Source organism: Prinia subflava, chromosome 7 (assembly GCF_021018805.1).
Source record: "Prinia subflava isolate CZ2003 ecotype Zambia chromosome 7, Cam_Psub_1.2, whole genome shotgun sequence".
NCBI lineage: Eukaryota > Metazoa > Chordata > Aves > Passeriformes > Cisticolidae > Prinia > Prinia subflava.
The window spans coordinates 16,980,133-16,997,541 of NC_086253.1; the positions used below are offsets into that span (position 1 = coordinate 16,980,133).

Below are 17,409 nucleotides of genomic sequence, written 5' to 3' on the forward strand. Positions count from 1 at the left end.
TATTTCTGTTAGCTTCATTTATTCTCTTAAATTAAATGTGGGGAAAGGGACTTATCTACAAAGCAAAAAACACTCATAAGGAAACAAGGGGAAGCATGAGTAGTAAGACAAAATAAAAATAAGCAAAAAAAGTCAAAAGAGGAATTTTTAAGTCATGCAAGTTATCACAATGACTATCATGAAAAAAATTTGAAACCACTTAAAATAATGTGAATGTTTAGAATAGTTACTGTGACTTTCAACTGTTTTTCGTTTTACTATTGATTATCTATTTAAGTCTGAAAAACGATTTTCATTACTTCATTCAAATAGTAGTTTCTGTCCAAGGTCACAAAACACTTAGAGGAAAAATTTGCTTTTACTATGGTTAAGTAACTACGGCTTTTAAACAAGTGCTGCGTGTACAAAAGAAAAAAAAAGAAAATATTATCATTAATAATTGGTGTAGCAGACTAATTATTCCTCCATTTATAATGAAGACACCTGGCCATTAATAATCTTTTGATTCATTAACTCCTACAACAGCATACAATAAAGAGTATTCTCATTATGATGAGACTACCATACCCTCTAAAACACTGCTATCCCAGCTCACTTTAAATGTTCAAAACATGATGCCAGCCTTGCTGCTTTCTTTTCCTTTTCATGAAAGAAGATATTAAAAATAACCTAAAAAAACCCTTACAAATGACAGGAGTTAAATGGAAGAAAGCTGCATTTTTATGATTTTAAAGGAAATTAGGATTTGGATTCATGAAGAAAACTTAAATCATTATCTCAAACTAACTAGAGTTTCAAGTATTTCCTGTCTGAAAACTGTAATGAGTTTCAACAAATAACAACCATCAGCAGATGCCTTTATTACCTAAGCAAATGCCATCACTGCTGATAACCTTGCTTCTTTGGCACAGCAACTTACTCCTACAATAAAGCTCATCTCTCAGTGAAAAGATGCTTTCTTCTGGTATGTGGGAGAGGGAATGGTAGAAGTGTTTGAATTTATTTAGGTCAGGTGACTAGCATTAGAGCCTTTGAGTTTTAGAGGAAGAATAAAATACTTTTAATCCCCTGAAGCTGAAAATCGTTTGGAACTCTTCCTAGATGCTGTGAGATGATTATGAAACTGGCTACTTTCCCAGTCAAATGGCCTAGAAAAATCCTTATCTCTAAAGTTTATGCTTGCTCCCAGGTAGAGCAACCTGCCAATCCTGACCTTCCACCAGCTGGAAAAAAGCTGACTGTAAGAGAAGACACAATGCTGCTTCTTATCTCATAGGCAATGTATCATCTCTAAGGGAAAGTGAAAATGGGAGGCAAAAGATATCCAAGAAGTTACTCCCATCAGACTCACTCCCACCCCCTGTACATTCAGCATATACCAAAGCTGTGAAGTAAGCAGTAAAACTCTTAAAATAAATGTCAAGAACAAATCTTTAATAAATCCATTCTCTCTTAGGGGCTCTAATACATCTGCTTCCCCTGCAAATATACTTTGCAACTGTTCAACAAATGGTCTGACACTTAAGAAATTAAAGAGGTAATTTTCTTTACAACATAGTGTTTGCATAATGAAACAACCAACAGAGCAAATCCACTGTAGTAAACTTCCCACTGAAACTGCCCTCTCATCTGCAGGTGAGATTATCCCTATTTTGCTGTTACATGCCATTCATAGTACTGAATAATCCATTCATTCATATTAAGAGAACACTTAGCTATGTTTAATCTTCAATCACAAAAAAATACATCAAATAAAGAACAGGTCCCTTATTTAAGACATTTTGTTCTCAGAATTATTAATGAAACAAAGAGTGTACCACTAAATTTTTAAAGTAAAAATAACTTTTCAAGAAGTACTTACAATCTTTCAAGAAGGTGTAATCCAGAGAAGGAACCATTCTTCAGCTCTGTTATTTTATTGTTACTCAAAATCCTGTAAACAAAACCAAACAAGAACAATGTATTATAAGGCTGGTAACAAAATTTTTTGCTGCAGTTTACGCTTCTTTGTACCTTTTTTTGTTTAACAGTCTGTGTATCAAACTACAATGCCTAGCTCATTGTCTTGAAGTGTATGCAACAGCACTGCCTAAATATTACGAAGGGGAAAAAAAAGATTTGGTATGTCATTTAGTACCATGCAAGCTTACTTATATAACATCAGAAAGGAAGTACACCCTTCTAGGACTATCCTAATAAGACTCCAGAACTGGTGCAGAAATGAAATATTAAAGAACCACTCAGTCCATTCAACATTCTTGTCTTCTGTACCCATTTTGGTTTTCTAAACCAAGCAGCATATTGCCTGCTTCCCATTTCCTCTGCTCCTCTTATTAGCCATGCACACACACTTCTCCCAGCCTGTACTTCCCTTCCCAGCCATACTTCACACATTCATCCTACTCCTCAGTGCAACCTTTTCAAAACATCTGCAAATAAGCTCATCTGTCTTTCTCTTAAAGGACAACACAAATTCCTTCTTTCATTGAAATAACTGGATCAGGCCTATCTTGCCAAGCACCCTGTCCTCCAATCACAGCCATCTGCACAGATCACAGCAGATACTAATTATTCCAAGGTAAGAAATTCTTTGTATAGCTGATATTTCCTTACTTAGAAAGACCTGCTTTCTATACAACCACATAGTTCTCTGTTGGGAAAAAAAAACCAACAACCCCAAACAAACAAACAAACAAACCAAAACACCAAAAAAAAAATCCACCCAAACCCATTTTCCTTTTGAATCATGTCAAATTTTGGCATCTGCAATACTCCTTATGAAAGGGTTTACAGTACAATGGTCCATTCCATAAAAAAATCTTCATTTCACTTGTTTTGAAAACATCTACTGCCAGCTTTATTGAATGTTCCCCACTTCTAAACAGTGAAACATGCAGTAATCAATCCACTTACCCTCTTTTTACCATGTGCAATTATGTACAAAACTAGATGTCTTTTTGCATAGGTAAAATCCAGGTTTTACTTAATTATTCTTTACACAAAAGCCATTTGTGCCACCTTAATAATTTCTGAGTTCTTTCCAACTTTATTACACTAAAAAAATTGTGATTAAAGACCACCAGAACTGAAATAGTACTCAACACACAGACTAGTCACAAATCTACATACTGGAATAATGATGTTCTGTTTGCTACTATTTCCCTCACAATTCCTAACATATAATCTGCCTTTATCACTTGTGCTAAGAATTTAAGATTTCTGGTCAGCTCAATGCCCATCATCTTATGTAAGACAGCAATGGCTTTGTCCCCAATACATTTTTCATTTTTTACAATGTGCTGCTGCTGCCATTTTATTGCCCAATTACTCTTACAAACTTCTTCCAAAATTCTTCACTTTATCCTCATCCTTATTACATCAATCAACTCACTCAACTAAGTCAACCCCTCACTCACACTGTTTTACAGATCATTAGGAAATAAGTTGTGCATTACAGGTCTCTGTGACTCCACTCTACTGGAAGGATTTACTTCCACACCCTCTTCTTATCCTTTAGCAAGTCAGCTACTACCGATCTGATGATCCTCCACTTAAGACTGACGTACTTTTTTTCATCAAATGCCTTTGGCAAGGGACAGACACACCTTTTAGAGAAGCATGTTTCATTACAACAGCTGGATCAACCTTGTAAATACTTTGCTGATTCTGAAGAACTCCAAAGGACTGGGGGGAAGAGCTTCTCACTACATAAGATGTAAATTTTTCACGGTACCTTTATCTTTATCCAGGTATCCAATATATTTATTATAAATTCTACTGATTTGATCAACACAAACATCCAACTTGGACCCATGAAGACGTATGAGAGGTAACGCACTCATAAAAATGAGCATTTGCTATCCTCCAGTCCTCAAAAATCATGTTCATTCCAAGCAAGACTTCAGAAACTTCATCCCCAAGTTTTTCTAAAAGACCTTCAGTCACACCATCGTGTCCTGGAAATTTATTCACCCTGTCAGATTGTTCCACAACTTCTGCTACAGTCACTCCAATTTCAGACAGATCCTCTATCAAATGCATCCTTCATACCCAACACGTACCTGCACTCCTTCACCTACACCAATTACATCTTCAGCCTGGATAGCTACTTCTGCACTTAAAGCTGCCACTATGAGATTTTTTTCCAGTCCTATACATCTTTCCAATGTCCTTTACAACAGCCATAAACCAAAAACACACATACCCACACCTCTCTTTCCTCCAGTGCATAAAAATTTATTATGTAATGACAAGGTTTAATACTTCAAAACACACAATGAATAAGACAAAACTAAAATATTGATATAGCCATCTATGAAAATAACATCATTTTGACACAACTGTATATTACACTACTTAATTTTCTTTTCCGGGTTTCTCAAAGATTATCTTAAGTCTCTGTAGTTTAGACAAGCACTGAACAGGCATTTTTTTATCTAGAAGTTCCAGCTCTGACTCAATCTCTCTTTCATCCCACATACACAAAGTCAAGACAGCTGAACAAACTGTTTGAAAATCCTTTTATTTCCAGCCTGATGGTAGGAAGGTTTGAAAATTCTTGAAGTTAACCTTAAATCATTCAACAAAGGTAACAAGTTCTGACGCTAAAATGAGGAGAATCCATTCCTTCTTTTCACCTTCCAAATATACCATGTATTTCTGCAGCTCGTCTCAATTCATCCCTGGTGCCCACTGCTCCACAATCTGCAAATGTTAAACTACACATTTATCCAGGGCACCTCCCAGGAGATTTATTTCTATGTCAACTATGCAAGTGTGATCAGCCTAGTATCCTACAGTCAGATAATACCAGGTGAAGACTGATCACAGAAATGGTGGAAAGGAAGGAGGGGGAAAAAAATAACACTGAGAAATTGCTATTGTATTGCTATAATGCCTGTAACATCTACTAGAGTGTCAGCTAAGAGCATTTGTTCTTGTGAAAATATAGTTCTGTAGTCCAATACATTAAGCTACCTCACAAAAAGAAAACAAGGAAAATTTTTCCTTGGCTGCAGCTGTGATAACCTGCATGAACAACTGAAACAGTGCTGGTTTTTAAAAACACATGTAGAAACCAAGGAAGCCCAGACACTCTTAAAAAATGTACATATATTTCAATGAATCTTTCCATCAACAATGGCACAACATTCAACACAAAACCAGTATACACATAAGTTTGGTAGTAATAATAATCATCATCTACAAATTGGAATGCCCACAAAACTAGTAAAATTTAACCTGAAGCATTATAATTACACATCCTAATGTCTTTGAAACTACTTCCCTTTCTACTCAAAGAGAAAATGGTTTCCACCTAAATACTAAGTATTACTTGTAAAAATGGTAGGTACTGGATACATCTAGTAAACCAGACAAAGTACACCTTTAACATCCTTCCTGGTTTCAGAAATGTATGCAAGAAGAAAAATAGTAATAATATATAAAGAGTAAATGAAGGAGCTTATAAATATCATTAATAGTTAATGCAAATTGAACATAAGGCATAACAGCAGCAGTGAAAAAAAATCATACCAATTCCAGAGTTCTGGAGAATATAAGGAAAAAAACCAATGAAGTTCACAAGTAAATGTTGATCTAAGTCAACACAAGCAATCAAATTACAATCCTTGGTAGCACAAAAATTAACTTGTATCTTCATTACAATTTACTTCACCTTAAGATTTACTGATATACTTGTGTTTTTTCCAGAAAAAGAAGTTATTCAAAATGGAGGCGGAATTACTTCAAAAGTAGCTATAACTCACTGAACTAAATTTAAATTAAATAAAAATAACAGTTCTGTAAGAAAAAAAAAGTTTTCTGACAGTGCCTATAAAATAACAAGCCTAACGCAGATGCCTTTGAATATCTGGGTACAAGGTAAATTTCTCTCTTGAGTGTGATTTACAAATTACAGTCAGACTGATTTAGTATTTTCTCTGCAGAGGCTGCTAGTTGCTCAACCATAAAGGTTTAGTGCAATCAATGGCAGATTTTACAACACTCCATATAACCTAAACCACTTCATCACCGAAAAATGTTGTGCAGTCTTAAAAAAATGCCGTTTAAAACTTGCTATTAATATATAGTCTATACATTATTTGAAGTATTAGGAGATGTGGCACAATAAGACAAAACATAATAAAGCATTCACCTCGAAGTAGATGTTTTATAGTCATTTTCATGGTTTCTGTGCATTAATGTACAAAATGATGGACTATTATGTACCACTTAGGCAGAGGGTATTATTTGTGATCAATAATAATTCTAAGTTACTAGTTTAAGACCATAATTTTTCCAAAGAGGCGAGTAGTTCTGAAAATATGCTAACTTTTCCATCATTAAGAAGTCTAAAGAGAAAACAGTAGAGAGCTACCATTGAGATGAGAGCTGCACTCATCTCCATCTCAGTCAACTCTTAAACAAATGACTTTGAAACATAAATGATGTCACTGAAGATTTCATGAAGGGGTTTCCACAGCCCAATGTCACTGTTGCTCCGTATTTCCTATGAACTCCATATGAGACATTTACTTTCTTTTCTTTTAAATAATCAACAATGTCTGATTGGAACAAATGCATTTTGCATGTCCAACACTTATACAGCAGAAAATCAAATGTGGAACTAATGCAGGCAATGAAAACTCCCTGTGTTAAAAAAGGTGGCCATGGGAAATAACACAAAAAAACCTGGAAGAACAAGCAGCTGAAAAGTAGGTTTTAAAAAGAATTATGGACGTCTCAAGTCACCTTACAAGAAAGCATTTCCTCTTCCTCAGAGCAGAAGAATTGTAGGGAGATCAAGAGGTGATCTGAAACAATGTACCTCAAGAAAAGAAACTACCATCCCCCTCAAATCCCCCCCAACTCTCCCCAGCTTTTCACCTATTCCAAGAACACTGCTGAAATGTTTCTTTGTTGAATATAGCTTGGATCAAAAAGCCCATTTTCCATTTTGCTGCATACACAGGCAGGCAACTTTGGCAAAATGGCAAAGAAACTCAACTATGACTCTTAACTTATTGGAAAGACCTTCAGCAGTAGATGCCCAGCATGCAAAACATAAATGCAGTCCAACTCAAAGACTGGCCTTTGTACTATGAGCAACTTCAGCACAGATACTAAAGATGATGTACTAACTTTTCTTTCTCATAGATAGGGGGGAAAAATGGCTGGATCCATTTTTACCATCAGAATGAGGTAATAAGCACTAAGTAGAAAAAGTTTTGTTCTGTGAAATAATTTTGGCTTGTCAGTTAGAAAACAACTATTGCTAAGACAGCAGTCAGCCAGACAGTAATTCAAAATGCATCTCCTACCATCACCAATGAATCCTAATCCAGAGGATATTATTAAAACACATACATGTCCATTAACACTACTACCAAATAGTCAAAATGGCCACCAAGAGGCCGGTATGAAACCTGGGCGACAGTGTAACTATGGGCTGAACGCTGAAGTGGCTTCCAAAACACACTTTAAAAGACTCAGATGGAGAGCCAGGAAATAGATAATAAATCAATTCATGGTGACTGCATACTCTGAGAACTGGGAAACTGGCCACCAGCAGAAGTCAGATTAAAATAACCATCTGCTAACAACCAAGAAAAATGCTTTCTGCTGAAAGTCGTGAACATAGAAAAAGAAACACATTTCTCCAAGTTCATCTTGTAGAAACTGCAATTCAACAGGGACACAAACCCAGTATTTTTCAACAGTTAGTATTTTGCCTTCTAGTGAGTTACTGGTGTCAAAGGAAAAGAAACCTATACTGAAAAGAACACAAACAGTACTTGCTTAAAAGTAACTCTGAAATGAAAGCACTCCTTAAGTTTTATACAGAGTAAGAACTATGAATCATTGCAAAACTCTAACAAAAGGAGACAGTATTTTCCAATTCAACAAAAAAATTATAATTAGGAAGCTTAGCAGTGAAACATTTGCAAAATAGAAATTTGCAACAGATAAAAGATTTCCTGCAATATTTTACTATTATGCATATTAACCAATATTAAAATTGTAAACTAAACCTCTCAAGTAATGAAATTACAGAATTAAAACTGTCTATTTATAGTGCTCCATTTTTCACTGGTAATGTGCTAAATTTATATAATCTAATGAGGAATCTTTATTTTTCCTACACAATCCGTGGATCATTCAAGCAGCGATGCTCACTATGCAGTGCCATTAAAGAATTTTTTCTTGATATTCAGTATGCGGCAACACGCTTTATTTATTGCTTTTCATTAAAATCAAACAGTTCTTAAAGACAGAAATTATTTCTAGTGAAATACAGTGCCAATCACTGGAGCAACACAGCAAGTTTCCTATGTAAAAGTCCACATAAAAATCACCTTAGAAAATGACAGAACTGAGGGCCAAAACAGAATGCAAGAATGAGTAGCAGTGTTGCTGAAAATCATACTCATTTCAAAAGAAATTATTGTGAAATTACAAAATCACCAACCAAACTTTTCTTTCTTGTACTTATCCCAGGTCGAAAAGCCCACTAAAGTGAAAATTCAGAGGACACAGCCAGTCCCAATTTCTTCCAACACTATTGGCAACTCTGTGTTGCCATTTCTAAAGCAAATAAAAAGCACTGGAAGCTAACCCTTGTGACCACTTCATTCTAGGAAGCTTCCTCCAAGTTCTCTCCCCTCAGATATATCTGTAGCACCTGCATTATTTTAAGATATCATGATCAACTTTTTCTGTAATAACTGTCTTGTTTTAGTACCTTCTGCTCCATCCTGATTTTCCCACTTAGCCATCAGCTGTATACTTTTTAGGATTCCCACTGATTTGCAGTTCAGTGCAAGTTTACCTGACCCCAAAAAACTCCATAAATACACGCATGAAGTAACTTGCTTCACACAAAACACTGCGCACAAATGCCTTGCCAGCCACTCCTAACTTTAGCTGCTATAGCAAATGAATTAATAAATTCTCTGTGTCATATCCCAGTAGTACTAATTAGAGCACAGACTGTCACACCCAGTCTCCCATGTATTCACATTTCCTATCAGGTATACTTGCTCTCTAGAAAGTGCTTTGTCTAGACACGTTAACAAGCACTTCCTGTCAGCTGCTGGCACACAAAGATACATTTACAAAAATTTATATCCTAATCCTACAGAAGTAAACAGTTTTTGGATAGCTTAGCTCCCTGAACTGACTAGGCATGGAGCCAAACAAATGCTAGTACTGCAGCCAGGGAGGGGAGGGGAAAACCCACAAACATCCACACAGCGACAGACTGGGAGGTGAAGGTATGAACACATCAGCTCCAGTTTAGACTACAATTTTACCAACAGCTGGATGCTGCTGCAACATTCCCCACTCAGAGGGTGAATCTTCTCAGCCCTTGCATCTCATCATCCCTATGTCAGAAGCAGGAAAAGAGTGTTGAAGAGATCTCCAGCACACAGCCATAAGTCAGGTCACCACAACCCATAGAAACATCAGCACACAAATTTGAGAATTGCTTTAAATTCCTGTTAATACCAGAGGCTGTTATCCTAAAACAACAGTTCAAGTACTGGAGTGTCTGACAAGACACTTTGAGAAACCTAAATGTAACTTGCAAAAACTCTGCCTAATACTAAGTTTCAAGGTAAAATATACTCTATAATAACATGGGCAAACTCGTAAGGAGTTCTTGTATCTCACAGAAATAGTTCAGGTGGAAAAAGCACATCTTGTGGACAACACCAGAAGAATGTTCCTGGACTGTGTTATACCACTACCATTCCTTCCTTATATGACCCATCTTTCTTACTGGCATAGAGATGTTAATCCTGTCTTTAGTGATTTTGGGGGTGGTTGCTGAATTTCCAAGATCTTGCTGATCTCAGGTCAAGCCAGTTTACATTCAGCCTTCAATACTTGATTTGCTCTACCTTCATTCCCTCTTACGTTTTCTGGTTTCCCACCTCCATAGCTGACATAGCCATTCAAAGAAACCCACACTTCCATCCCAGCTCCCAGCAACAGCTTCTGCCTCTTAATCCAATCTCACTGCATTTATTCACTCTGTATCTAGACTCTAACATGCCTCCCCCCACCTCGAAGCACCTTCTTTCCCTACACTGAAGTGAGGTAGCAGAGGGCACAGACCGTGCTCTTAGACAAAACACCTGACAACAGCACAGCCCTCAGCCACCTGAAGTCGGAATGAATCCTACAACACATTGTCCAGTGCAGACACCACTGTGGAATTAAGCTGCCTATTTCTTAAATGTCTTTAATCAGCCTGCATTCATTATGTTTGGGTTTCCCCCGCCACAAAAGAGCTCTTGGTCTGTCTTACCAAAAAGGTCAAATTCCTACCCCAGAAGTGACAACTCTGCAGCCCAGCCAAAACTGGCTGAGCAGCTTGGATGACACACACAAGCCAAGCAGTGTCCCGCTCCCTGGGGACCTAGAAGGAAGCTCTGCACTGCAGGACACTGGCACCTGCCTTGCTGCAGGGTACTCTGGAGATGCTGCACCGCACCGCTGGACGTGCCCTGCGGCACAGCACTCGGAGGAGTGATCCACATAAACAGTAATTAATAGGGGGATATGATCTCTAGCACTCTGGAGCAACAGGACACTGCTGTTCCCACTGCTAAACATCCAAACAGCAAATACAAGATGAAAATTAAATTCTCAGCAATTTACTATATAAAGACTAGAGACACTTAATAGATTACATAATTTTTTAAAATAAATTTAAAATTCATTGTTTATCTCAATACAGAAAGCAAAACTCAAAAAAATACACTTTATGCAATGTTCTTAAATTAAACAGCTTATGATCACTCATGAAAAGCAATGTTCAATTATTTTTAATCTTCATGGATTAACTAGTAGCACAAAAAATGCATTTAAACTGAATAGATTCAAAAACTTTAGACTGTAATGGTGAAGATAGACTGTATAAGGCAGTAATGACAAATCCATGAACCTGCAACGTATCTGGCCCATGCAAAGTACATATGGGAACTATTCAATTCTGACAAAAATCTAAGCTTGCAGCTCCATAGTTGCTTTAAATTACAAAAATAACCTCTGAAACATGAGCAAACTGCAAGCAATGAGACATAAGAAGTTATTCATTCTTCATCACTGCAGAACAAATTCTAGTACAATTCTTTTACTCTTGGCATTAAATAAAAATAAAAATTTTAGTATTGTTCAGTTCTGAAGCAAACCCAGGAATACTACTGATCAATAAAAGACAACAATAAAATAAGAAAGTATTAATTGTGAAGATTAAAATCCATCTTCTCGAGGCTACAAACAGCAAAACACATTCAATATTTAATAGTCACTTTAGGGCTAATTGAAGGACTAATGAACATATGAAGACCATTGCTTATATGGGCATTTTCTTAGGAACAAAGGCATTGGGCAATTTTACAATAATATGGTAGCTCTGAGAATTTAAAAAAAAAAAAAAAAAGTTCCACTACAAAACATTAATCTGCTCTCCAGAATTTTACAGCACTTAGCTCCCTCCTTCTCCCTCATTTTCAGCTCAACAGTAACCAATACACAGCTCCGATGCAAAACCTGAGCCCCAGGCTTGTAACAACTGCTACAGTTGTATCTATGGTACAGAAGCCATATTTCTAATTATCTCACGTATTTAATCAAAAGTATAATCATCTCATTGTGAAAGACACATAAAATAATTTTAAGATGCTCATACAGAAGAGTATTTTTTTTTATTAACAAGAAGTATGAATCAATACAATAATTGAACAAAAGATTGCATGAAGACTATTGCCAGTTACAAAACCACCATGTGTGTTAAAGTCATTAAAGCAGCACTTAACAAAATAGGAAAACACAATTCAATCTTGACAGTGTATCCCAGTGGACACATATAAACCATGTAACATGATGTCTTCCAAAGCTGAATAATTTTTCAGATAGAACTAAATATTGCAATTTAGAAGAAAGCACTGTTCATATTGTGACATCAGAATTTTCTTGCAATACTGCAATATATATAAAAGTGTACACAATAAGAGAACACACACTCAATATCCTATAACAAGGTCACAGCCATGAATCCATGTTGGAAAAGTACATACAGAAAAGCAAGAAATTAGTTATCTTCTCAACAAGATACAAAATCTGATAGAAGTATAGAATACAAGCCTATCAGTAAATGACACACCAATGATTTTAGGAGTCAGATGTCACTGACAAAAAGGGATGTACATGTACTTGTGAATTACTACATTGTGGCTACAGTTCCCAGGTACTATCTCTGCACTGCCTTGTGTTCATAAGTAAGATGCATTTTGATTAGCCTGTGTATCCACTGGTCAAAGAAAATTTGAAGTTTTAATGGGGATTAGTACCTTATACCTTCAGAAAATGTTAGCACTGCCCAAATTATTAGTACTGAGCACTTTAACAGTCTAAAATTGACTATTCCACCAAAAAAAACCAACCCAAAAACTAAAAACATCCCCTCCACAAAAAAAACCAACCAAAAAAAACCCAATCACACAACCAAACAAAAAACCCAAACCCAAACCAATTGCTATCAAGAGTACCATCAGGTTAGTAAATAGAAATGCACTTTAAAAGAGGAAAACTTCCACAAAGGACATTTACATTACACGACTCAGATAATGACAATGTAATCACACATAGTGATACAAGTGGCTTCTTGCAGTATCAGTGACACTTTGCTTCAAAACTTTTGAAATTTAAATTTGTGTCATAAATGGTAAAATATTGCACAGATATTTAGAAGTCCAAGTAAGTATGTGTACGAGCTTCTTAATGGATGTAGTTTGATGTGATTGATTTAGCAGCTGGACGAAAATTGTAACATTTTAAGATGTTTCCTAACAGCAATCCAGTTAAACGTATCATCTTTGAAAAGCTCTGACCATTAACTCAGGAAAATACTCTGGCTTGTAAATCCTAACACTTTTTAAAGTGCAAACACTGATGCTCCTATGAGGATATGTGTTTAAGCAAAGTTTTTTGCAGAGCAGTAAGCCTCCTGATTCAGAAAAGCAATTCTTTACTAATCACATATGCTTTTCCTTTGTTTATTTAGATTCCTGTTCTAATAACATATGTAACAGGTAAATAATATTCTCAACAAATAATAAGCTTCATGGGCTTGTCTTCAGGGAACTTATACATCCTCTTCCAAAAAACAAAGTAATGGCTCATAGCCAGCAAGTTCAAACCAGTATCCACCATCATCACTTGAGTCTGCACCAAGAGACACAACAGCAACAGGTATTTTATCTCAGGCTTCTTTTACAAGAGTACAGTGCACTCCTCACTTAAATGTGCTACATGGTAATGGCTTCAATATCACTGAAATAAAGAGCACAGCAGACAAACCACAGCTACATTCACCCTGTTTTGCTGTCTTGAAACCAAAAGCATCTCATCTGTCTGCTTAACCTACAAAGGTCAAAGCCATCGATGGTGTTCATGTAGATACACCCTTCATTTGCATCCAAATCAGTTGTTATTATATAATGCTAGGGAAAAAACTCCCTTCCTTAGCTATAAATGAACTTGAATTCACCTTGGAATCTGACCTAAATGCCCAATAAAGCAACAGCCAGCTCTACCTGGATCGTAAAGGAAAACCAATTTACAGTACTGCCAGAAATCCTACCCATTACTTACTCTCCCATAAACACATTCCCATACTTTAATACCCCTCTTCCCATGTCTGCTTTTCTTCCTCAATCATGCAACAACCATGTCTGCTTCTCTTCCTCAGTCATGAAACAAACTTACTTTATCTCTTATCAGTTGAAATTAAATAAGGATTTTTTTTTCTGAATTGTAACTGAAAATTCTCGTCATATTGACCTAAATTACTGGGACAATAATGTTTCGTGGCAAACACAGCCCAAGGCATTTCATAAACTAAGTAAACTTGCCCAGCTTGTATCATCATTAACCGCAAACTATAATGGTGTGCAAGAATGAGGGAACCCGGCCAGCACCCTCAGATGCTATTCACTTGTCCTAATTTCCACTATTTCTCTTACTTTCTCACCTTTTATTGTACTCACACTGGGAAAAAAGAAATGGTAAGTCCTAAATGCACAGTAGCTGATCTGCTGAAAATCTAAGAGCTTGAGCAGTGATAAGGAAGAAATTGCTTTATTTGCATCATTCCTAACTCATTCAAAAAACAAAACCTATATAAAACTATATAGGTCATTGTATTTAAAACCAATTTGAGCAAAACAGAGTCAACATAAAAGAAAATTAACTGAACTAAAATGCAGCTGATATACACAACAGTGATCTATTTTCAGTTACATATCTCTACAGCAATCCAATAATCAAAAAAGATCTAACAGAAGTAGTACTTATCTTAATAGATGAATCCCAAAAGAATCAATATTTAAGGTAACTCAGGGCAGTTTGACTCTAATCAGACAACCATTTACCAAGTGCCGCAATTTTAATCATCAGCTTGGGGAAAAAAACATCATTTTTGGCAAAAAAAATAGGTAACAATTAATCCAGGCACTACTAATCAAGATGTTAGTGAGGTGGCATTTGGCAACAAAACCCACAGATCACCAACACTTTCTATATCTGTTAATGTGGATTTGATAATAATAATTTAAAAAAATAAAACAACAACAAAACAAAACCTCTGAGAGAATGGAAAGCCATGCCTCAAGAGTCAACAAACATGCAAGATTCTGACCCTGAACACAACATTTAGGGTCCACTTTCTTGGAAAAAGGAGGTTACTGGTTTAAAAATCCTCGACTTATATTTAAGCAAAATTTTGAAGTGTATGTTCATTAAATTGTATCAACACAATTATGATATTTCCTACAAATAACAATGAAAAAATGACATTGTTTCTTGTGTCTACTAACAAGTTCAAACCAGAAAAACAAATGTTTCAGAAGTTATGAACTTCAAAAGGTGGTTAATTGAACTCTACTAATTAGTGTATGTAGATATGCTCTAGATACTGAAGGAGTATGAAAATCAAGATGAAAGATGAACCATTTTTCCAAATTATTCTGTGACTGCAAGGATGAACAAAGATCCACTCACAGCAAGGCTACTGTGTTTGGTATCTGCTTGTCTTTCAGAGCAATCATAGCCGTGATTCAAGTTTTTTGAAGTAAAACAACCCCACAGTGAACTTCAACATATCAACCATACTGACATCTACTTACTTCAAAATTTTTATGGATAATACCATACTCATAACATTTAATCAGCTGCAAAGCATTTGAGGCTAACAAAGACTAAAAGAGATTTGCTCATTAAACTACTGTCACTTCTACTTTTGCCTTGTTTTCTGAAGTTTTTCAGAAACTTCACATAGCAATATCTATAATCATTTTTCACAAGTAATTTAGAAATATTGTTTGAACCCTTGCAGACTTTCAAGCAAGGATAACTACTTTAGCCTTCTCCAGCCCCTGTTTTTTGCTTTCCCTTTTCTCAGGGGTCCAGGTCGATGTATCTGCTGGATTCACACCTCACTAAGACTTCTGGAAAAACACCCTTCCTTAGTGTTTCAGTGCTGCCAGCATTCAGAAAAGCAGCAGATTGTTGTTCTCATCACAGTACATTCTGTACTTTTTGAATATCGGGTTAAAGGTAGATCTTTCAAACGTGCGATTTTTAGTTCAGTAGATAAATATCTTCAACAAGACCCCATATTTCAGTTCCTTTTAATTGACTTTCTTGGACACTACTTGGTTGCACTTGAGTCATCCCATAGTAGCACAGGCACAATAAGCCTCTCTAAAGAAAGAGCAAGAGTTCCACTTTTGGGACCATCCACTAATGAGATCCAGCGCTGAGCAATCTTGCCCATGGCCAGAGGGACCAGCTGATCTTGAGATGGCCAATCCAAACCATTCTATGAACTTCAGCTAAAGTGATCCGGTCATGTCTCAGTGAAGAAAACAACTTGCAAAGCCTCTCTTTACATGTGCACACTTACGTCTAAGTAAGTGGCAACATATTTCTTACTTTGGATGAAGTTGCATATCCTGTTTGAAACTTGTTATTCAAATGGTAAGCCAGGATTGCCTCCGCACAAAAACAGCCCGCCTACTGAGGGATGAAGGAGGCAGAGTTGGGGATGCTGTTCTCGGGGTGAGCGGAGGCACGGGAGGAGCTCCCCACCGGTGAGTTACGGGACACTTCGCCCCCTTCTAGAACGACCATCCCGGGAAACGACCGGAAAACATGAAAAGTACATCCACTCCCGAGGCTTTCTCTAGTAGTAGAGGGAACTGCTCTCTCTGTTCTTCCACTGCCCCCCACCCCATTTTACCTCAGACCGGCGCTCCCACTCCCCCTGCGCCCCGTCCACGTCGCACCGAGCTGCCCACCCCCCACGCGGGGACGGTACTCACAGGGTGACCGTCCGGTTGGGCAGCGTCTCGGGAGGCAGCACCTGAGCGAGCTCCAGGTTGCTACAAACTACCTTGACCTCCGCCGGGCCGCCGGCCGCCGCTTTGCCGGCGCTCTTGGGACGCCCGTCGTACTTACAGCCCGGCGGCAGCGCGGCACCGCCGCCGCCCAGCACGGCCAGCAGCAGCAGCGCGGGCAGGAGCCGCGGGCGGCGGCGGCGGCGCGGCGGGCGGCAGAGAGCGCGGCGGCCCGGGGACAGCATGGCGGGGCCGTGCAGGACCCTGCTCCGCTCCTCCCGGCGACGGACGGGCCGGACGGGAGAGGCCGGAGGGAGGGAAGAAGGGGGCTCCGGTCCGCCCTGGCCTAGCCCCGCGGGGGCGGTGCCGCCGCCATGCGGTGCCGCGGGAGCCGTGGCGGCCGCGGCCGCCTTTGTGTGGCGCGCGCCGGGCCGAGCGCGGCGGCAGCAGCGCCGCCTCCCGCCGGGGCCGAACCCCGCGGCTCCCAGCGCGCCCGCCGGGCTGCGGCCGCACTGCGCAAGCGCCGCGGTGCCGGCCGTGCCCTCGCGCATGCGCGGTGCCGGGCGGGGCCCGCGGCCAGGGGAGCCGGGCCGGGGAGCGTTCGTGGCTCTCGTTCCCTCATGGGCACAGCGTGTGGGTTCTGGGCTGCTGCACAGCCCTGGGACTCCCCGTGAGCCCGGATCGACAACGCGCTTTGGTTTCCCTCTCCGCTGCTTCCATGACTTGGCTCTTGGCCTCCTGCTCCAGTTCCTTAGCCTTGCAAGGGGTATTGTTGCTGTTCTTGCTTCATGAAGGAAAGATAATCTGCCTAGGTGCTGAATGGCTTCAAAATTAATAACGCCAAGTACTTATAAAACATTTTAACTGAAATTGTCCCCATTAAGATGAGGTAACCAGCTATTCCCACTTGATAGCCAAAAGTTACTTGAATATCATTCATCTCAACTTTAAAAAAATCAAACACACACACACACAAGACTCCACCTACCTACAATGTGTA

The 17,409-nt window shown here is 38.5% G+C and overlaps 1 protein-coding gene across 1 annotated transcript in view; it reads right to left on the bottom strand.

Moving 5' to 3' along the window:
* ADGRA3 (adhesion G protein-coupled receptor A3) overlaps window positions 1-16,972 on the bottom strand; it is a 54,382-nt gene extending 37,410 nt beyond the window's left edge. The window contains exons 1-2 of the mRNA XM_063401709.1: window positions 16,395-16,972; window positions 1,862-1,933 (exon numbers count right to left, since the gene is read on the bottom strand). Of these exons, the coding sequence (XP_063257779.1) occupies window positions 1,862-1,933; window positions 16,395-16,960 (638 nt within the window). The 5' untranslated portion in view covers window positions 16,961-16,972. The remainder of the gene's footprint in view (window positions 1-1,861; window positions 1,934-16,394) is intronic.
* Window positions 16,973-17,409: the final 437 nt, after the last annotated feature.